This window comes from Rhinolophus ferrumequinum, chromosome 13 (assembly GCF_004115265.2).
Source record: "Rhinolophus ferrumequinum isolate MPI-CBG mRhiFer1 chromosome 13, mRhiFer1_v1.p, whole genome shotgun sequence".
Lineage (NCBI taxonomy): Eukaryota > Metazoa > Chordata > Mammalia > Chiroptera > Rhinolophidae > Rhinolophus > Rhinolophus ferrumequinum.
In genome coordinates, this window is record NC_046296.1 from 27,899,402 (window position 1) to 27,923,380 (window position 23,979).

A 23,979-nucleotide genomic window follows, 5' to 3' on the forward strand; every position below is an offset into this window, starting at 1 on the left:
GTTATCTGCTAATCTTTTTTGCAGTATTTTATCCCTTAAATGTTTTACTCAATATTTACTAGGATAATCTCATTTTTAAAAACAATCTTGGGGTGGCCGGTTGGCTAGAGTGCAGTGCTCATAACACCAAGGTCGCAGGTATGATTTCCACATAGGCCAGTGAGCTGCCCCCTCCACAACTAGTCATTGAAAACAACGACTTGTCTCGGAGCTGATGGGACCTGGAAAAACACACTGTTCCCCAATCTTCCCCAATAAAAATAAGTAAATAAATAAAATAAAAACAATCTTAAAATTTACAAAATTCACTTTTTTCATAAAAAACCTATGATCTGGAGCCCACCCTGACCTTTCTGAAAAAATGGAATGATTCAGATCAAGGGACTTTTCAAACTACTTTTGTCATTAATGTTTATTTCTATTGAAGAAATGTGAATTCAGAATTAATGTAAGGTAAAACCTCAAAGCATTTGGCAAAAGAAATGCTATTAAGAGTGTGATTAACAACTAAGATTGAAAGGACAACAACTTGACTTGGAAAAAAGTCCTGGAAGTAAACACTGTTCCCCAATAAAGTCTTGTTCCCCTTCTCCAATAAAATCTTTAGAAAAAAAAAAAGTGTGATTAAGTTTGTGGTACCTGTGTTATTACTACAGACATTAATAAAATAAAAAGCACATTCTGAAGAGAGTCAAATTCTGATAAATTCTGGTTTGTAAAAAATCATTTCAGTGGTACAGTCCCCCCAGGGGAGAAGCAATTTGCCTTGTTACCACCAGTTAAAAATCTGGTAGTGACCATCACAGCATTAAACCTACCTCCTGTTAATCAGAGAATATACCGTGTTTCCCCGAAAATAAGACCTAGTCAGACAATCAGCTCTAATGCGTCTTTTGGAGCAAAAATTAATATAAGATTGGATCTTATATATCTTATATATTATATAAGATCCGGTCTTATATTATAGTAAAATAAGACCCAGTCTTATATTATATTAAAATAAGACCGGGTCTTAAATAATTTTTGCTCCAAAAGACGTATTAGAGCTGATTGTCCAGCTAGGTCTTATTTTCAGGGAAACATGGTAGTAAACTCAGGAAGACTCTGGTATTTAGCAGGGCTTGCAGATCAAAGCATTATAAAATGTTTCCTTTAGAAAATAGAAATTTTATAATCTATTTCAAAAATATCAATTGAAAAATATATAAACTGCAACAAAGTTTCCAAACATAAGTTTAAAACCTTGGCTAAGCCAAACATGTAACATGAAATAACAACTAGCTTAGTTTATCAACTAAAACACTCACTAAAAATAATGATTTCTGTATGTGTATACTGAGTGTAACACTTCAAAATTTCAATAGAAATTGCTGTTCTGTCACACATTATCAAAGTCTGTTCCCTAAATAATTTGAAGAAATTTCGATTATAAGGCAAATAAAGACTGAAATTAGAAACAGTGCATCTTAAAGTTTTCAGAGACCTACATATAAATAATTTCCAAACACATAATTTTTTATATGCTTATGGTTTGGGACAAATTTTCCCTGAGAACTCTTTCTGCTTGGTTAGAAAAATTAAAACATGATTTATAGACTAGAATTTTATTTTGATTTCTCTTGAATATATGCAATTTTTTATCCATCTAATGTATTTGGGACTCCTTCCTCCTAGACACCTCTAAAGTAGTAAGTAATTATAATTGTTTTAAAGGGATGTTTGAATGGCTATAGAAATACAGGTGGATTTTAGAGCCCTGAGAACTGTACAGTGGGTGTCTCATACAACTGAAATGATTTACTATCCTAACTATCAATGGTTATTTTAACAAATTCAGAATGGCACTAGTTTCACAGAAAAAAAAGGTAATAATCAGGAATTCCAGCTCAGATGACCAATATATAAACATTAAAAACCAAAAGATAAAAAAGTTGGATTAACATTGTGCTTTCCGCGGAATAACACTGAAAAAATTTAACCCTTCTTCCCAACACAGGAAATACCTCACCAAGAAACTTTATTTAATGCAGTCTTGAGATGTGTCACTCCTTAATATTCATGCAAACTTAAAATTAGCATCCACTGGGAATTTCATCACACAAATTGTGGTTCTCAAGGCTGTCCCAAGATTTATAGCCCAAAAGACATACAATAATCAGTGCACAGAAATTCCTGGCTACTTGAGAGTTCAGGCTTCCTTTTTTTTCAAATAAATAAATTAAGGATAACAAATATTAGGAGTCTCACTAATGTCAATGGGTAAATACTGACTTTCTACATAGCCTAGCATTACACTAAAGAAAAATCAGATTTCAGAAATTTCAAATTTACATTAGATTTCATAAGACCTAACTATTCACTTCCTTAGCATTATAATTTATGTGGCTTGCAATAATAATTAATAAATAACTTAAAACATTTAGAAGTCATCGTTCTGAAAATCTTCAAGTGAGCAATTTCTGATGTCCAGAAGTGTGTCTTCTGTCCTTTTAGTTATATGCTCAGGTGCTTTATGCAGGACGCCCTGGGCCCAAACGGCTTTTAGACCTAGATTTTTTAAACAGAAAACAGGGTTAGAGGTGCTGCTAAAATGATAGGAAATTGCAGCTTCTTTAGGTTATACTTGCTTGACAGTATCAAAGTTTAATGAAACTACATGTAAGCTCCACAATCCATTTTTAAAAACACGTGGAGTGAGATGTATTTTGGAATTCAGATATTTTTTGATTTAGGGTAGATAATATGGTCCATATATTGTATCTTATGGATCTAGATCAGTGCCCCAATAATCAAACTCATTAATGTTTCTTTATTGAAACCAATGAACTTTTACATTAAGTGTGATAAATAAAAACTATGAATAGCATCATAGTAATGCAGTTTAGGTTTGAATTGACACAGATGTATAAAAAAAGTCTGTGGATTTCTGAGTTTTCTGGATTTCAGAATTATAGATATGGATTTGGATCGGTAGTATTAATGATGAAATCTCAGTAACCCTTAATCTTTAAGAGAAAATTTGTGACATAAAATGACACAGGACCCACAAGTTTAGATTTTATTAAGAGAAATAAAACAAGGAACAAGAAATATTTCATTGATTTATATAAAGTAATTATATGTAACCTATAATTAGTATAATAATTCTGCTAATTCACAGTAGCACTATAGCTTACATTTTTATCAGCAGTTGGGTCAGAATAGAGCCGAATCAATAAACAAAATCTTAACAAAAAAACTATACTTTCATTAAATTTTGTGCTTATGACCTTTTAAAGTCTTAACTTTTAAGTTAAAATCTGGTTCTTACTAATGTCTTCATCTTATTCTTGAAATAAAACAAAACCAAACTCAAATTATGTGCTTCTAGTGTCACATAACTTTCCCTAAAAAAAAAAAAAAAAAAAGAATCACTTTAAGTCAATAGCATCCTGAATTTGTTTATGCTGATTTACCTTGTGTTTTTCTCTGAGCTGCCTTGCCGTGCACTGACTGGCACTGAGGCCTTGATTTGTGCTTCAAGCCTGGAATAAATACCTCCTGCAAACTGCAGAGTAAGGGAGCAAAATTCAGTTATTATCTTTCCAGAATCAGTGAAGCTGTGCTTTATTAAAATGGCATTACTTTTTAACTTAGAAGTAATTTTATTTTGATTTTTAAAATTCAGGCAATTGACTTATAATTTACATGCATAATTTTACATACATTAAAATTCACCGTTTTTAGCTAACATTTCTAAATTTTGACAAATGCATACAGTTGTGTAACCACTGTTACAATGGAGACATAGAATAGTTCCATCAACCCAAGAAAAATCTCCTTGTGTGCCTTGTAAGTCAACCGATTTGACACTATCAATACTTGGCAACAACTGATCTATTTTATGGCCAGAACATAAATTTTGCATTTTCCAGAACATTATATAAATAGAATCACACAGTCTATAGCTTTTTGAATCTGGCTTCTTTCACTTAGCATAACATATAGGAAATTCATTTTTTTGTATTTTCCAGAACATTATATAAATAGAATCATACAGTCCGTAGCTTTTTGAATCTAGCTTCTTTTCACTTAGCATAACATATAGGAAATTCACGTTGTTGCATATATCAGTAGTTCATTCTTTTTTACATATACCACAGTTAATCGTTTACCAGGTGAAGGACATTTGGGTTGTTTCTAGTTTTTGGTGATTCTGAATAAAGCCACTTCATACATGTATGAGTTGATCTGTATGGTGAGTACATGTTTAATGTTATAAGAAATTGCCAAACGGTTTTCCCAAGTGGCTGTGCCTTTTGCACCCCTCCTTGCTTTATATGAGAGTTCTCATTGCTCCATATCTTTGCCAGCATGTTTTAAAAATTCTTTTACATATTCTAGTTGGTGTATAGTGATATATCATTGAGGTTTTAATTTATATTTCCCTGATGACTAATGATGTTGCATCTTTTTGTGTGCTTATTTGCCACCTGTATCCTTCTTTCAAGAAGTGTGTGGTTAATCTTTTGCCCACTTCTTTTTTACTGGGTTATTTTATTATTGAGTTTTGAGAATTCTTGATATATTCTGGATACAAATCCTTTACCAGATAAGTGTTTTACACATATTTTCTCCTACCTTTATGGTTTGTCTTTTCATTCTTTTAATAGTGTCTTTCAAAAAGAACAACTTTTAAATTTTGATGAAGTCCAATTTGTCAATTTTTCTCTTTTATGGATCATGCTTTTGGGGTTGTAGCTACGAAATATTTGCCTAACTTAAGGTCACAAAAATTATTTCCTATGCTTTCTTTTAGAAGTTTTATAGGGAAGTAAAATTTTAAATAAAAGAATTATTATTAGGGGCAAGAGTTATTATAATTACATAATACCAACACAAATGATAATACACAATATTATTACAAACATGTAATCCTAGTAAGTATATAGGTATTTCTACTGGTATTTCTAGTCATCATTTTCAGCATGATAACATTTATTTTAGAGCTAACATGTAAGCACTGCATGCAGAGTTGATCAAAATCAGCAACTTCCAGAAAGTCACCTGATGGATAGTCAGCAATTGGTCAGCTGCACAGTTAATCTACTCTTGGTATGACATTACACTTTCAGTGCCAATGTACTTTATTATGTGGGTTATAGAGGACCTCTGAACTATGGATAATAAGAGGTGGTTGAAAACTTTTATGTGAATTAACTGGTTAACTGATACAGAATATAAAAATATATATAGAAATTTATTCTTTTAAAATTATGCTTAAAACATCTTTATACTCTTTGTCATGAAAATAAAGAAGGAAGCCACATCTAAGCACAGTACACTACTACATAATTCTTACTTCTTTTGCTTCCTTTGACTTGAGTCGGTCCAAATCACCCAATCTCATCTTTATTAGGTGCCCTGTAATTTCAGACATCCGCCGTTGATCTGAAGGTAAAAAGTAATAAACCTTACTTTTTATGGGGATGATTTATAACTTTTATTTCTTAAAAATGATTGCAATCATCAAGAGTTTATGAAACTATCATTTGGTATTAATTTACAGACACATACACCTATTTATCTTTGAAGACTTTTAGGCAGCAAGTGGCAAAATGGCTCTACATGGATACTCATGCTGTGTTTAAGATTACTGTAAATCAGCCTGAAACATATTCTGTCATCTTTAGAGTGAAAGGAGTGGCCAGAAGTTAGTCTGAGAGCCCTCGAAAACATAGATGCATAAAACAATACAATATCTACTGGGACTGCCTAGTAATGAAACTTGTTGATGCCTAAGGGAATGTGCTAATTCTGGGCCTTATTCCAGCTGGGACCTTTAAAGCTTTCAGCATACTTCAAAAAGATTCCTATCATTGTTATTTATACCTAACTTATACCCAAATAATAAAACTTAACCGTCTTCTCTTTGTGCATCCTGGTTGAATCTCAAGGATCTTGTGGCATCCCACTTATTCTTCTGCATACTCACACTATTGAAAAAATTAAACAAAAATCAGCATTGATGATTTAAGAGTAGATATTTGATTGGACTCAGGAGCAATACTCACATGAAAGGAGACACATCTCTAGAAGTTGACTAAAAAAAAAGCAGACAACATTAAGACCCCATTAGAACATATTTACTAATTAGTGTTATAGTTAATAATGAAAGAGTTTACATTTATTGAGTGTAAGATACTGTACCAAGAGATTACAAGTATTATTTCATTTAAGCCTTGAAACAACCAGGTGAGACAGGTGTTATTGTTATTTGTATAATAAAACAGGTCCCGAGAAGTTAAGAAACTTGTCAAGAGAAACAGAACTAGAATTTTAACCCAGCTTTACTTGTCTGATCTGGAAATCCCGGCTTATGCAATCTTTTAGAATTCACCCACTTGTGTGTGTAATACTTAACATGAAGATGAATTTACAACCCTTCCAATGTAATTGTGTAGAACTTGTCTCAACTCCAGCCTTTCATACATTTTTTGGAATCCATGGTTTCTCTCTTAGCCAACTGTGGTTATTACTGTCCTCTTATTCCTACCTGGCTTTTTACCCCTTCCTTTGAAGTCATGGGGAAATAGCAATTATTTTAAAAGATCATAAAATATAATTTATTTAAAAATTTTAAAGTCTATCTTATTCAAAAGTCTACTTGCTTATTTTATAGTCCATTTATGTGTCTTATTTTTTGAATAGGTAATGTTGGTTCAAAATTCAAAAAGTACAAACAGAACATATAGTAAAAAGCCTCTGTCCCTAGATGTTTAGTTCCCTTCCTTAGAGGGAACTAATCTTACTACTTTCTTATGTAGCTTTCCATGTATATACAATGAAACTCATACATATTCTATTCTATACAAATGGTAGCATAATAAGGTACTATATATACTGTTATGCATTTTCCTTTTTTCACCAGTCAGTACATCTTAGAGATCTTTAGTATCAGTCTTTATAGAACTTCATTCATTTTAAATTGCTAGTATTCCACTGTGGCATTCATTACTCTTTTTTCAGATTATTCCTGGCTACACTTGCTTGCTTATTTCTCAAGATAGAATAGTAATAGATAATTTAGAGTTACCTTCTCCAATGCCTTTTCTTTCTTCTGACCACAGGGTGAAGACATCTGCTTTTTTGGTTGTTTGGTGAACTTCTTTGGCTTCTCCTTTTTCCCTGGTAACAGAAAATCAATGTTATGAGCATAAGTCCCATATATTTCTCCAATGTCCTAGTGATTTCCAAACAATGAAAGTGTTTAAAAAGATTGTTTTTTAAAACTAACAAATTACCTCTGGATAAAAAGTAAATATGTGGAGAAGCTAAACTGAAAGAGCTTAACGGGTTCATTTTACTACTTTGCTGCTTTCTACTTGGTGAAAACCTCTGGGGAAAAAAAATGAGGGCAATGAATTAGACGTTCCAATGAAATCAAATATAGAAAAATGTTGGGGAAAACTATACATATTTCTCCCAATCTAATTTGCAAATGAAGTCATCGCCTAATTCCAAATTTCTTATATAAAAAATAACTTTAATTCAGAAAAACACAATTTGAAAATGGGAGAAGAGAAGAACTCACATAAGATCTTTAAAATGTCTTTTGCTCAGGAAGGAGTTGGGGCTATGAAGGTAAAAATGGAGGTAGGACAGAAACGATCTTGGGAAGAAGCAGATTTGGAACTAATTGTATTCCGAACTGGAGGGTTCCTGCAGTCAGTATTCTGAATTTATTCTGGCAGATAGTTTAGTGGAGAAAGGAGAGAGGCAGAAAAGAAGGAGCGGAAAGAAGTATTACTCTAAAAACAATGTTTGGAGGTAAGGATAATACAGTACATTGGATTACTGTTTCCCAAACATCCATTATGGCAGTGTAGAAAGGTTGCACACTCCTTCCAAAGAAAACAAGGAGAAGAACAAAACAAAAATATTATAAACAACCATCTATAGGCATGGCAAATAATCAAAGGTAGGTAGAAATTGAATGTTTACATTTGAAAGATGCAAGAGGTAAGAACTGGGAGTTTGTGGCCTTCTTGCCTGAGGTCACTTCCCAACTCTCCCAGCTCCGGGAGGAAAATTACAGCCTTTTGAGCACCAGGAAGAAGAGAAGATGATAGAGTTCAAAGAAACAGAGAAGCTGGAAATTTAAACGGGAAATTTTAGAAGTAAGAAAATCACATTAGGGGAGGCCGGATGGCTCAGTCGGTCAGAGCATGAGCTCTGAACAACAGGGTTGCCGGTTTGATTCCCACATGGACCAGTGAGCTGTGCCCTCCACAACTAGATTGAAGACAACGAGCTGCTGCTGAACTTCCAGAGGGGGAGCCGGATGGCTCAGATGGTTAGAGAGCGAGCTCTCAACAACAAGGTTGCCAGTTCAATTCCCACATGGGATGGTGGGCTGCGCCCCCTGCAACTAAAGATTGGAAATGGTGAATGGACTTGGAGCTGAGCTGCGCCCTCCACAACTAGATTGAAGGACAATGACTTGGAGCTGATGGGCCCTAGAGAAACACACTGTTCCCCAATACTCCCCAATAAAATTAAAAACAAAAAGTCACATTAGATGTGAGATCTAGAGTATGAACTCTGCCCAAATTCCTAGCTAAGTAAACTATGCTAAACTATGCTAAACTATGAAAGTGTATGGGAGACCCTAGGAAGTCCATCTAAAAAAGGCAAGCAGAAACAGAGTGGGATTTTGATCTTTGCAAAACAGAACTGCTCTTGGTGAGATTTGGGAGTTTCTTGTGCCTTTGAACACTTTCCCCAACCTGCATAGAGCTCAAGCTTCTGACAGCAAAAGCCTTACTGGCTTGAATTGTCAGAGGCCAGACATGGGACTGGAAAAACAACTAGAAATCTAAAGGAAACCCATAAAACAAAGGAACCACTAAGCAAGTAAGCCCCCAATTCTGAATATAAATTCTCCAAATCCTTGGCTGACCACTAAAATACATAGGCGGGTATAATCCCTGGGGTGCATGCTATAGCAGCATCAGTCAACAGCCAACAAAACCCTGTGCAGAAATATCATGTACTAAATACTATGGGGAAGACAGATTTTGCAGTTTGGGTCAGGCAAGCTCACTGCCTACTAGACCAAAAAAACCCCCAAAAAACCCAATAACCCTCAGAAGGAAAATTCAGTTTTCAGAGTTGCAGAGATAATCTACAATGTACATTTTTCACCAAAAAGTTACGAGGTAAAGAAACTGAAAACTATGACCCATTCAGAGAAAAAAACATTCAATAGAAACGGATTCTGGGAGGCCCTGCATGTTGGATTTAATAGACAATGACTTCAAAGCAACTATCATAAACATGGTCAAAGGAATAATGATATTATTGAGTAAATACATAGGGAATCTCAACCAAGAAATGGAAACTATAAAACCAAGTGGAAATTCAACAGCTGAAAAGCACAATAACTGAAGTAAAAAAATGTTACTAGATGTGGGTGGCCAGATGGCTCAGTTGGTTAGAGCACAAGCTCTGAACAACAGGGTTGCCGGTTTGATTCCCACTTGGGTCAGTGAGCTACACCCTCCACAACTAGATTGAAGACAGCAAGCTGCCGCTGAGCTTCCAGAGGGGCGGCCGGATGGCTCAGTTGGTTAGAGCACGAGCTCTCAACAACAAGGTTGCCGGTTCAATTCCCGCATGGGATGGTGGGCTGCACCCCCTGCAACTGAAAATTTAAAATGGCAACTGGACTTGGAGCTGAGCTGCGCCCTCCACAACTAGACTGAAGGACAACGACTTGGAGCTTGATAGGCCCTGGAGAAACACACTGTTCCCCAATATCCCCCAATTAAAAAAGAAAGAAAGAAAGAAGGAAGGAAAGAAGGAAGGAAGGAAGAAAAAAAGAAAGAAAAGAATGGCCTATACTTATTTAAAAAAAATGTACTAGATGGGCTCAAGAGAAAATCTGAAACATCAGAAGAATGAATCAGTGAATGTGAAGTTAAGCACTATAAATTATACAATCAGAAAACAAAGAAAAGATTGAAATAAAAGAAGCAAAACCTCAGAGACCTTTGGGACAATATCAAAGGTCTAACATATGTGTGCTGGAGTTCTAGAAGGTGAGTGAAAGGGGCAGAAAAAAATACCTAAAGAAATAATGATCGTAAGCTCCCCAAATTTCATGAAAAACATTAATTTACAGATCCAAGAAGCTCAGCAAATCCCAAGTAATAAAAACACAAGGTAAACCACATCTAGGCATATCATAGTCAAGCTTCTCAAAGTCAAAGATAAAAAGAAACTCTTTAAAGCAACAAGATTAAAAGGGTACTTTACATTCAGGGGAACAATTATATCAATGACTGACTTTTCATCAGAAACAATGGAGACCAGAAAACAATGGAATGACATATTCAAAGTGCTGAAAGAAAAAAATTAATTGTTAATGAAGAATTCTATATTGAGAAAACTGTACTTCAAAAATAAAAGTGAAATAAAGAAATTTTCACTGGAAAATTTTTGGAAATTTTCAGATAAATAAAAATGAGAGAATTAGTCGGTGACCACAGGATGGCCACGGGTTTAAAAATTAATCTGGGGAACGTAATTTGGTGGTTACCAGAGGGTAAGGGGGTTGGGGGGTGGGGGATGAGGGTGAGGGGGATCAAATGTATGGTGATGGAAGGGGAGCTGACTCTGGGTGGTGAACACACAGTGTGATTTATGGATGATGTGATACAGAATTGCACACCTGAAAATATATGTAATTTTACTAACAATTGTCACCCCAATAAATTAAAAATTAAAATTAAAAAAAAAAAAGAATAAAATTACATTTAAGAAACCTTCCCTGAGAAAAGCAAAAAAAAAAAAAAAAAAAAAGAGAGAATTTACTGTTAGTATACCTGCACTACAGGAAATAATGAAAGAAATCCTTCAGAATAAAAAACAACATCAGATGGTAATGAAAAATGGTAATTATATGGGTAAATAAAAAAGACTAAATATATATATTTTTCTTTTGTTCCCTTATATTCTTTAAATTATATAAAAGTATTCAAAGCAAAAATCATAACTCCTGTTGGATTTATAATGTATGTAGATATACATGACAACAAACAATAGCACAAAGAAGGAGAGGCAAATGGAACTATATTATTTTAAGGTTCTTATATTTTAGCTGAATTAATTCATATTAGCTTTAGGTGCGTTATGATAGACTAAACATACATGTTGTAATGTCTAGGACAACCAATGCAAATAAATATAACTAAAACGCCAATAAAATAATTAAATGATATACTAAAATTATTTTCTTAGCACAAAAAAAGCAGGAAAGGAGAAACAGAAACAAAACACCTGAGACAATTAGGAAATGAATAGCAAAATGGCAGACCTTATACAACCATATGAATAAACATATTAAATATAAATGAAATAAATGCTCCAATCAAAAGGCAGAGACTGTCAAATTGGATAAAAAAGCAATGTCCAACAATATGCTGTCTGTAAGATAGGGATTTTAAATTAAGAAATACAAAGAGGTTGAAAATAAAAGGATAGAAAAAAAATATGCCACTCAAACAGTCAATGAAAGAAACCTAGAGTGATCATATTAATATTAAACAAAACAGACTTCAAAGAAGCAGTTTTCCTATAGACTAAGAGGAATAGATACATCATACTGATAAAGGAGTCAATATACTATAAAAGTATATGAGCATAATCACAAGGCTCTAACATATACAAAACAAAAACTGATAGACTTCAAAGAAAATATTCGGAAATTAAACACATAAGTCAAAGATAAAATCATTAGAGAATTAGAAAATATTTTATACGAAACAATATATCAAAGCCTGTGGCAAATAGTTAAAGCACTGCTTAGTGTGAATCTTATAGCTTTAAATGCTTGTATTAGAAAAGAAGTAAAAAAAAAAACACAATTATTTAAGTTTCTATCTTAAGAACCTAAAAAATAGAAGAGGAAATTAAGTCCAATTTAATTACAAGGAAGGAAATACTAAATATAAGAGTGAGAAATCAATGAAATAAATAAACAAGCTATAACGAAAATCAATGATATAAAAGATGCTGGTTCTTTGAAAAGATCAATAAAACTAATAAACGTTTAGCCAAACTGATCAAGAAAAAAAGATAAAACACATTACCAATATTAGGAATAAAATAGGGACATCACTACAGATTCTTCAGATGAAAAAGGATAATAAAAAAATACCATGAACAACTTCATGCCAGTAAATTTGACAACCTGGATAAAACAGACAAATTCCTTTGAAAGAGAAATTATCAAAACAGATTCAAGAAGAAACAGAAAACTTGAGTAGCACTATATTAATTAAAGACAGAATTCATAATTAAAAACCTTCCTATAAAAACAAACATACAAAAAAACCCTCCAGGCCCAGATAACTTCACTGCTGATTTTTAACATATATTTAAGGAAGAAATAATACAAATACTACACAGATTCATTGAGAAAAGAGAAGTGAAGGGAACACTTTCCAGCTCATTTTGTGGTCATTATCACCCTGATATCAAAACTTGAAGAAGACATCACAAAAAAGCTACAAACAAAAAATCCTTAACAAAATATGAGCAAGTCAAATACTGTAACATATAAAAAGAAAAATACCTTATGACCAAGTGGAGTTTACCCCCAGAAGATTGGTATAACACTTGAAAAAACATTAATGTGATTCATTTATCGTATTGATATAATAAAGACGAAAACCTATAGATCAATAAATGGAGAAAAAAAATTTGACAAAATTCAACAACCATTCACTATAATAACTCAGCAAACTAGAAATATAAAGGAACTTCCTCAATACCGAGAAACAGTATTCATGAAAAACCAACAGCTAACATTATATACTTAATGGTTAAAGATTGAATGCTTTCTCCCTAAGATAGGGAACAAGGCAAGGATGTCTGTTCTCACCACTTCTATTTAACATCAGGTTCCTAACCAGTGCAACAAGGCAATATAAAGAAATAAAAGGCATACATACAGGAAAGAAATCTAATAAATGAAAAAAACCGAAGTGAATTTATTAGCAAGGTTATAGGACACAAGATCAATATACAAAGATCAGTTGTATTTCAATATTTCCATCAATGAACAATTGGAAAAAAATTTTTAAAACATATTTCTATTTATAACAGCAAAAAAAATACTTAAGAATTAATGTTGAACAGCTGCATCCTGAAACCACAAAACATTGTTGAGAAACACTGAAGAAGACTTAAATGGAGAGATATTCCATGTTCATGGATTGGAAGACTTGCCATTGTGAAAAAAACAATTCTTCACAAATTGATGATATATGGGTTCAACACAAGCCTAATAAAAATCCCAGCAGTATTTTTGTAGAAACACCCACACTCATTCTAAAATGTGTAAGAAATGCAAATCACCTAAAAATACCAAGATATTCATAATCTAAAACAAAAGAACATTTTTGTAGGGACTCACAGCACTAGATATCAAGTCTCGCTAAAAACTACAAAAATTAAGACAGTGTGGTACTGAGATACTGATGTGTAGATAGACATAAAATTCAATGGAAGAGAGTAAAGAGTTCAGAACTAGATTCATATGTAATGGTCAGGTGATTTTTTTTTTTTTTTTTTTAAACAAAAGTGTCAAAGTAACTCAATGGGGAAAGAATCGTCTTTTCAACAAATGGTTCTGGAACAACTGGCTATGCCTATGGTAAAAAAAGGAAGCAAGCTTGATTCTTAACTCATACCACATGTAAGAATTAGCATGGAAGTGATCATAGACTTAAATATAAAAGCTAAAATCATACAACTTCTAGAAGAAAACAGAAAATCTTTGTGACCTTGGAGTGGGCAAAGATTTCTTAGCTATTAAAAGACTATTCATGATTCTGTTTATATGAGATGTTAGAAAAAGTGACAAAAAGCATAAAACAAAAGGAAAACTAAAAAATTAGAGTTTTCAAAATTAAAAACTTTTGCTCTTCAAAAGACACCATTAATAAAATTCAAAGGCAAGTCGAAGATCAGAGGAAAATAGCTGCAAAACATGGACTTGCATACAAAAAATATATAGAACTCTTACAACTTAGTAAGGCTACAAATTCAATTAAAATAGGCAAAAGTGAAAAAAAATAGGCAAAAGGTTTAAAGACACTTCACGAAAAAGATAATCAAATGGTCAATAAGCACATGAAAAAATGCTTAGAACTATTACACCAACTAGAATAGCTAAAGTTAAAAAAAAATCAACAATAATATCAAGTATTGTGACAAATATATAGCAACTGGAACTTTCTCATACATTGGTACAGTCACTTTGCAAAATCATTTGGAAGTTTCTTATAAAGTTAAACATACACATACCATATAAACCAGCAATTCCACTCTTAGATATCTATCTACCCAAGAAAAATGAAAACATGTGTCCACACAGACTTGTACACAAATGTTCACAGCAGCATTTTTCAAAATAGCCAAGAATTGGAAACAACCCAAATGTCCCATGAAATGGTGAACGGATAAGCAAATTACGGTATATTCATAAAATGGAATACTAGTCTTCTATAAAAAGAAACAAACTACTGATATACACAATATGGATGACTCTCAAAAACATCATGCTAAGTGAAAGAAGCCAGATACAAAAAGACTACTCATGATTCCATCTATATGAGATGTTAGAAAAAGTGACAAAAAGCAGATAAGTGGTTGTCTGGGGTTGGGAGTGAAGAAAGGGAATTGAGTGTAAAAGGGCAAGAGGTAACTTTTTGGAGTGATGTTCTAGGTCTTGATTTTGGTGGTCGTTACACAACTGTATGCCCAAACTCATCAATGTGTACACATAACAATGGATGAATTTTATTACATGTAAATTATACCTCAATTAACTGTGAAAAAAATACAATATAGTAGCATTTCTCTCCTTGACTAATTAGGATTGAAAAATAATTGATAAAGGACTGATTTTTTTCATTAAGAGATTCAACATGTAAAGAAAAATTATACAAAACCTGGAAATAAGACAAGGGAGGACTGCATGTCCTTTCAGTGTCATACTTGGGGCGCAACCCAAGAATTATTTAATTCTCTAAGAGAATGTCCTTGTGTTTGACTTTCCTATCTATATCTACAATTACTGAAGGCCCAGATGCTATGAAGTTTCATGTAAACTTGCAGATTTTTGTGTCTAACAAAAATGCAAATGATTTGTCTAGTAGCAAAGATAACCCCAAAGGTTATGGGTTTATTGCCTTGTAGGCCATTAATCAATTTTGTATCTCGTTTGCAATCTTTTAACTTCCTTTTTTATCAAATGCCTATAAATACCTGAATCTTCAAACGCTCTCTGAATCAATTTTCCCTATTTCTCTCACTAATGAATTGAAATTTTTTGATACAAGTTCATTCTCTAGTCCTATAAAATCATGTTCTTAATTTTTTTAAAGTCACTCTTTGATGACTATTATTCAATGTGTCATTTGAGCGTCACTTTAAATCATCTCACGTACATTGACGTGAGTCATACATTTGGAGAAACCCATTAGGTTACACCTGAAATGAAAACTTGGAGGGATTATTTCTCAGTATACTGCACTTTCTTTATAACTTTATAAGTATTCTGTGTTAGTGCCAGGGTTAGGGGATCTTGATGGAGCTTCCTTTATTGATTTATTTTTTGCCATGTTGTATCCTACAATGTTGACTTAAAAAGCCAATTCCTCATCTCTTGCATTAAAGCACTCAGAATGCAACCCCTTCATAAAAAGAGATGATTTTAACTTAGAAATCAATGTACTTTGTTTCTTGGATACTTCTTCTTCATCTCCAACTTCATCTTCAGTGACCTCAGATCCGGTAGTATATTCTTCTTCTTCTGAAAATAATGACTGTTGTTTCTGAATTAAAAAAGAAAACAAAATAAAAACACATCCTATTACAAATGTAGTATTATCACATCAAACACATTTATATAAATTTATTTTGGATGAATGAGTCAAACAAGAGCTGATAAAATGACCACTGCCTAGACAACATAAGGACAAGGTCACATTACATCAAAGATTTTTTATTTATTTCCTCCACAGATTCTAGCAGACCAATGGGCACCTACAGGCACTCGGTATTTGTTCCTTCACACCTTTATCACTCAACTGAAAGTATGCTCCTTTCTATTAAGATTAAATTAAAATATAATAACCCCCAATATTAAAAGAGTCTCATAAACAAGCACACACACATTTTCTGGGTCAATGTGGCCCTGGACTACTTAAACATATCTGCAGCAGTTTCCTGCATCTATCCCACCCTACTGTTTGTCATCACTGATCCAAATTCCTACTCCATTTGTGTGAATGGTAATGGCAGGTGGCATAGTAATGGCAAACAGTTAAAAAAAAAAATTCAACCAACCAACCAAATACTTGGAACTTAATGGATTTGTAGCTTTGCTCAATGTCCTAAATGTGACTTAAAAGAGACTGATGGATTATGCAACCAGATAATGGAATATGTGCCTGTTTTAAATAATGACATTTTTAGCAAGCATAAAGTTGTAGACACTGAAAAGGATGCTATACATTAAACTAAAATCTACAAAATAAGATGCTGATAAGATTCTATTAAACTAAACTTTAATTTAGGAAGAAAGTGATCCATGGAAGTGGAATACAGTTGCTCACTTACCAATTGCAGAGTCCAGTTTTTCAGTGACAAAAACTATAAAAAAGACAAAAGAATAAGAGATTAATAAATCTGCATCTACCCAGATTGCAATTCCTTATTTTCATATGAATATTGTAGATGAGCTGAAAAAAGTTACAAATATAGTTCCCTTCTAGGTTGAAACATTAGTTTAAACTCAGGCTGAAAATGATGTATTGTAATCTTTTAGATCTCCTATCTGGAGATGTATATGTTTACCTAAAAAGAAAAAAAAATTTCCCCAGTGTCATTTCTAAAGGACGAGTAAATTCCATGTAGAGATAATATAATTTTAGTTATTTTTTGAACTATTTCAATCACTTTTTGATGTTTATATTTTATGATAAGTTAAGGAACCAGATTATATACAGATAGTGAAGAAATCTAATTAGCTATTTTGTATATAATTCATAAATGTTAATGATTGAACACTTACAGCTATTTGGAGTTTATAATGCATTTTACATGGAATATTTCACTTTTTCAAGTACATGTTATATTAACCAACACAAAGGCAGGAAGTTCACATGCAGACTCCCTGGTTGTTAGCAACAAGACTCAAAGGAATCAAAACTTTCTGGTCACCTTAAAAATATTTCAAATTTGAAACCTAGGGAAAAAACTAAATGCATTCCTGATCACAATTAAAAAAAATTTATACTGAAAAAAGTTTATAGTACTAGGAGGGGACAAAATATCCCATGCATACTATCTTTATCCCTCAAATCATTATTTGCTCATAACAAAAACCCTTAAGACCATGTTATATTCCCCCACCCCAAGTTTAAGTCAATTAGTTATTAATTCTTTGAGGGCAAGGAATGTGTCCTATTACCTGTACTCAGCATAATACCTTATGATCGGGTAGTCAGTAAACACTTATTAACTAGAAATTTTAATTTCAATTTAAACCAGTCAGGTTTCGGTCAAAGATTAAATGTCATTAATTTTTTGTTGTTGTCATTGTTTATACATATAAGGAATACATGAAACAAGCTACTCACGGCATTGAGCTCCCCAGTTTTGGGGCCCCATGGTGTATTTGGCTCCAGTAAAACATCACAGTCTAGACCCTTCTCATCACAGGGACCAACCCCAGAATCACTTGAAAGAAAAAATACATTTTATGGAGAAGTGTTTAATTTTTTAAGAACTTCAATGCAAACATTATCTTTTTGATTGCAAATGTTTTATAAATTGTTCTTTAGAAATACAGTTGTTGAGTATAAGGTATGCCACTTCAACACTGACATTTCTCAATTCACCTAGTGATTCCCTTAGCAGAAGTCACTCTGTAGGGGGAGCATCATTGCATTCCTGGCATCACACTTGCCGGGGGTGAACTGGATTCCTATAATGGGTACTATTTTGAGAACCGCCTTTATTAAAGAGTCCTCCTACCCTCAACCTGTATGCCTGCTGCAGTCGCAAGATGATGGAAGTGACTTCAGTGACTGCTGAATTCAAGAAGTTCAAATTTATGCAAAGATGACTTCAACCATCAACTATTTTCCTAGTTGTGTCCATTAAGCATTTAAGATGGGCTTAAGTAACTTGGGAAAAGAAAAAAAAACACACGCACACTTCAAAAATTGGATTGCAGGTCCCAACCTTTTAATCACCAATGACTTCTTTTATTAGTTTTTCTTCCCTAGGACCTCCTATTTTTGAAGTGTTTTTCCTATCAAATAAACGCCTGCTTGCTCTTATTGTAAGCTAATACATAATTTCAGTTAAGCTTTCTGAAATAATGTAATCTGTTTGAAGACTGACATTAGTGATTGGGGAAACACTAGGGGACAGAAGATTCTGAGACAGGAATCACGGAATCCAGCTGCAATACGGCATTTCCCCTGCCCCCGCCCGGCCCCCGCCTCACCTAACAGTATCTTTAGAAAAAGGCACAACAATGACATCTTTGTGTTTGTGCAGATCTTCCAGTATTCTAGCAGTTGGACAGGACAGCAAATCTCCACCTTCACCAAGATCAGGAAAAGCAACCACGTGGTCCCTCAGTTCACAACCCTGTTGTATCAGAGACACTAAATTAGAGAGGTTGGTTCATTATGGAAACATACCTTTAAAGATGACTATATGTTTTTGTTCTTCTTTGACTGGTCATATCGTCATATAGCAATCATTTTACTACTTTTTCTCAAAGGAAAAAAAACTCATACAGAAAAGAGCATGAAAAAAATGTATATTTAAAAAATATCCAAGAACATCCATGTAACCACCATCTACAATAAAAAATAGAATATTTCCGGGGTGGTCTGTTAGCTCAGTTTTTTAGAGCGTGGTGCTGATAACACCAAGATTGCCAGTTCGATGCCCGTGTGGGCCATTGTGGGTTGCACCCTCCTTAAAAAAAAAAAAAAAAAAAAAAAAAAAAAAAAAAAAAAAAAAAAAAAATTTCCAATATTCCAGGTGTCCCCACGGGCCCATAACTGTCTCCCAAAAGATAACCTCTATACTGACTTACTTCCTTGCTTTTATCCTTTCGTCACTTAAGTATGCATTTCTAAATACTATAGTTTAGTATTGCCTCACTTGTTTTGTTCAACATGTTTCTATGAGTCAACCACATTGTTGCATGTAACTAACATTTGCTTTAATGTATAGTATTCTACTTTGTGAATATACACAATTTATTATACAGTTGATGGATTGGTTGTTCCCAGTTTGGAGCTATTCGAAATAATACCATTATGAATATTCTTTTACATGCTTCCTGGTGCACAAGTGCCCCTGTGTACCAAAATATAGTACTATCAGCAGTGTATGACAGTTCTCATTATTCTATATTCTCAGTAACACTCTGTAAGACATTTCAATTTTAATCATTCTAACAAGCGTGCAGTAGTATCTCATTTTGGTTTTAATTTGCATTTCCCTAGTTACCAATTAGGTTGAATTCCTTTTTATGTTTCCTGGACAAGAACAAGGAACTCTGTTGTGTAAACTGCCTATTGTCTTTTTCTTAGTGATTTGTAAGACTTTTAAAAAATCTTAATATGAACCCTTTATGGATATGTGTTGCTAGTATCTGGTCCCACCCATGAGTTTGTTTCTTCAGTTTCGGTTTATTTAATATAGTTGATGTACTTGAATTTAAAATTTCTTCCTTTATCTCATGACCTTTTAATAGTTTTATTAGTTTTCCTTTCATATATAGGTCTTTTTTGTGAATAGTTTGGGCTAGAGTCTAAATCCATTTTTTCCCCCGCTATGGATATTCCACTGCCATAGTACCTCTTACTGGAAAGTCCATCCTTTTCCCCCTGTTCTGTAATGCCACCTATGTCACAGCCAAGTATCCAAATGGCTGAGTACTCTATACTTTTCTATTGGTTCATCCACCTACTCTTTGCCAGTATCACCCTGTCTTAATAACCAAAGCTTTATAATAAATCTTGATATTGGGCAGAGCAAGTACTTCTACCTTTGTGTTCTTTGAGAGTATCTTAGCTATTCTTGGCCCTCTGCAGTTCCATATACATTTTAGAATCAGCTTAGCAAAGTTCCCCATAAAAACCCATTAGGATTTTTATTGAGACTGCATCGATCAGTTTGGGGAACACTTACATCTATATATACATGGAGTCTTCCCATCTATGAACATGGAACAATAATCCATATTTTAGTTTTCTTTATTTTCTCTGAATAAAGTTTTATGTTTTCTATACAGAGTTCTTGTACATATTTTGTCAGATCTATTCATAGGCATCTGATAGTTTTAAGGTTAGTGTTAGTGGTTTCTTTTATTAATTTCATTTTCTAACCTTGTTGGTTTATAGAAATGCAATTGATTTTTGTAAATGATTTCAATAGATTAATCTTACATTCTTATTAATTCTAATGATTTATCTGTAGATTCTTCAGGGTTTTCTATGTTCATGATATCACCTGCAAATTATGACAGTTCCTTTTCAATTCTTACACCTTTTTGTTTCTTTTTCTTGCATTAATATACTGTCCAGCACCTCTATTACAATTTGAACAGAAGTGTGGTGACAACGGGCATCGCTACTGTGCTCCCAATTTCAAAAGAAAAGCTTTCCACATTTCATCATTAAGTGTGATATTTGCTGCAAGTTTTATATTATCTATCCTTTACTGAATTGTATCATTTTTTTCTAAATTTGTTAAGAATTTATTGTTTTGTTTTTTTTTTATCATTCCACTCATTCCCTTCACACACATTAATTTAGAAGTTATGCATTCTTCTATACTTTTTAGTGGTTATCCAGAACTTGTAAGATGTATCCTTGACTTATCAAGGTCTAATTTGTTAGTACCCTCCCTCCCAAAGACCTTTTAAATTCCATTCCACTGCTTTCCCAACTTATAGACTATTGTTGTGAGTTTTAAAATTATACTTTAAAATGTATAATATATATTAATAACATATTTTAAAATTGTCTATATTAATATAATGATATATCTATTACAAACACATACACACATGCATGCACACACGTGCACACACACACACCGATACAAACACACACGCACACACAAAGCATTATCATCATTGTTTTATACAGTGAATGTTCACTTAGATTTACCAATATATTAATTTCTTTCCTTAGTTGTCATTCCTCCCTGTATCTCAAGAACATCTGTTACTGATTCCTTTGGCAATCAGTTTACTGGTTGTCAATTCCTTCCATTTTTCTTTGCCTACAAATATCTTTATTTTGCCTTCATTCTTAAAGGATATTTAAGTAAAGCATAGATTTCTAGATTGTTAACTATTTCTTTTGGCAAACTGAAGACCTAGTGGGCTATATTCTGGCTTCCATGGCTACTTCTGAGATGTGAACACTAATTATTGATGTTTTGAAAGGATTCTATACTTTTACCCTCTGGCTGTTTTTAAAATGTTCTCTTTTCTTGTTTCTTTCAGTTTCACTATGATATGTGCAGGTATGGATTTCTTATTACCTTGTTGGGAGTCACTGGAATTCTTGAATCTATAAATTAATATCTCTCAATAATTCTGAAATATTTCAGCCATTATCTCTTCAAATTTTGCTGCTGGTCCATTCTCTTTCTCTTCTGTTGGGAACCTCATTAGAAAGTTAGACCTCACAGGAAAAGACAAAAACTGTATGACTGCACTATATGAAGTACTTAAAGTAGTCAAATACTTTGAGATGGGAAGTAGAACAGCATTTCACAGGGACTGAAGACGGGGGAACAGGGAATTATTGATTGGCTACAGTTTCAGTTTTGTAAGAGGAAATGGTTCTGGAGACTGGTTTCACAACAATGTGAATATATTTAACATTATGGAACTGTACACTTAAAAAATGGTTAAGATGGCAAATTTTACTTTATGTTTATTTTACAAAAAGTTTTAAAAAGCCAGACATACATTCTCTAGGTCTCTTACTTTCTTTCGTATTTCTCATCATTTTGTCTCTCTGTGCTTCATTCTGGATAGTTTCTTCTGACTTTTATCTTTCAATTCACTAATTCTTCAGCTGTATGTAATCTGCTGTTAAATTTGTCACTGAGCTTAAATTTCTGTATTGTTATGTTTTTCCATTCTAGCATTTCTATTTGTTTTTATTTAACCCCTTTGTCACTTTTTATAGTTTATAATTCCCTGCCAAGCTTGTGTTCTATCAACTTAAACCAGTAATCTTATTTATTTTATAGTCTGTGTCAATAATTCTGTGGTTTGTTTTTATTGTCTAAGTTCTGTTGTTCCCATTCTTAGTAACTTCTTTTCATCTATGCTAGGTTATCTATGTATGCTGAATATTTTATTTGAAAAATTGTTTGCAGAAATAATTTGAGGTGTAGAATAATGTTATCTTTAGATTGAAACAACTCACATACTCCTACTGAATGCCAACTCCTTAAGGAAGCTTTTCTTGATTTAACACCAAGGTCAGACCAGCCTATTACAGACATTTATGGCCCTGCATACTTCTTTGAACATTCTTTGTGTACTTTTTTCTCTTTTGATATTATTGCCTCAATTGTCAGCTCCACGAAGGGAGAAACTATCTCATTTTACGCACGACTCTCTGCCTTGCACAGTGTGTGATACAATTTTGGTGCTTTATAAATATTTGTTGTATGGATGATGAGGAGGAAGAGCTTTAAGTTCCTTTCATCACTCATGAAATTTAATTTCATAACATTTTCAAAAGTGTTAGTGTCAAGGACTTTAACCGATAGCAATACTCACATATTACACCAAGATATATGTACAAGGACGTTCACTGCAACACTGTAATATCAATCCTACATGAATGTATTGATTTTATACTTTAAAAACAATAAAAGGGGAAAATATTTAAATAAAAGTTTTAGTGAGAACTGTAACTACAAAAGGGCAACATTCAACACTTACCTTTGTAAGCTGAGTAGGATCAAACCGAAGAACCTTTTGGTTACAGCAGGGATAAATTCCAGTGCCCACAGTACTCAGTGAACTTGTTGCTGGAGGATAAACCACTGCTTCTGGGTGGTACTGACAATGTGAAAATTCTATACAGAGAAAAGCCTGAATAAAAGAAATACATAAAATCAATTACTATTCCCATAATGCAATTACACGTCTCAAAAATACTTTACATATTATATGTTCTATTTACATAAGATGTACAGAAGAGGCAAATCTCTAGAGATACAAGGTAGATGTGTGGTTGCCTGGTCTTGGAGGTGAGATTGGGGGGTGGCAGCAAATAGACACAAGGGGTATTTTTGGGATCATGGGAATGCACTAAAATTGGATGGTGGTGATGGTTAAGTAGCTCTGTAAATTTACTAAAAATCAGTGAATTGTACACCTAAAATGAATGAATTTTATGGCCTGTAATTATATCTCAATAAAGCTATTAAAAAGCAAAAATAAAAACACTTTACTCAAAATTCAGATGAATTAAATTGATCTTGATATACATCTAATTTTACAATTGGCCAATCACATAAAAAGTTTTCCAATGAAAAAATGAAATAAAATTGTGCCTCACTTGATTATTCTGTAACATATTTTTAGGGTAATATTTAGCATCACTGTTAATGAAAACTATGGAGTAACTGAATCATTGGTGAAAAAATTTATCAAGATTTAATTATAGATTAATCACTTGTTTATACAGGGGAAAGGAGAAAAAAAACAACAGCAGGAAGACAGTGTGGGCTGCACGATCTTGGGTTCCTTCCCAGGTGAAGACCCCCACCCAGCCCCCAGCACTTTGGATCCATTCAGCTTGCCTTTGTCGTGGGTTCCAGAGCAATGTGAGCTCACACTCTGGACCCATTTTC

General features: G+C 33.3%; 1 protein-coding gene across 1 annotated transcript in view; it reads right to left on the minus strand.

Moving 5' to 3' along the window:
* Window positions 1-1,064: 1,064 nt before the first annotated feature.
* SANBR (SANT and BTB domain regulator of CSR) overlaps window positions 1,065-23,979 on the minus strand; it is a 47,682-nt gene continuing 24,767 nt past the window's right edge. The window contains exons 11-21 of the mRNA XM_033125631.1: window positions 23,063-23,215; window positions 18,572-18,717; window positions 17,697-17,796; window positions 16,675-16,707; window positions 15,788-15,887; window positions 7,076-7,167; window positions 6,054-6,082; window positions 5,902-5,975; window positions 5,342-5,430; window positions 3,456-3,547; window positions 1,065-2,547 (exon numbers count right to left, since the gene is read on the minus strand). Coding sequence (XP_032981522.1) covers window positions 2,511-2,547; window positions 3,456-3,547; window positions 5,342-5,430; window positions 5,902-5,975; window positions 6,054-6,082; window positions 7,076-7,167; window positions 15,788-15,887; window positions 16,675-16,707; window positions 17,697-17,796; window positions 18,572-18,717; window positions 23,063-23,215 — 945 coding nt within the window. The 3' untranslated portion in view covers window positions 1,065-2,510. The remainder of the gene's footprint in view (window positions 2,548-3,455; window positions 3,548-5,341; window positions 5,431-5,901; window positions 5,976-6,053; window positions 6,083-7,075; window positions 7,168-15,787; window positions 15,888-16,674; window positions 16,708-17,696; window positions 17,797-18,571; window positions 18,718-23,062; window positions 23,216-23,979) is intronic.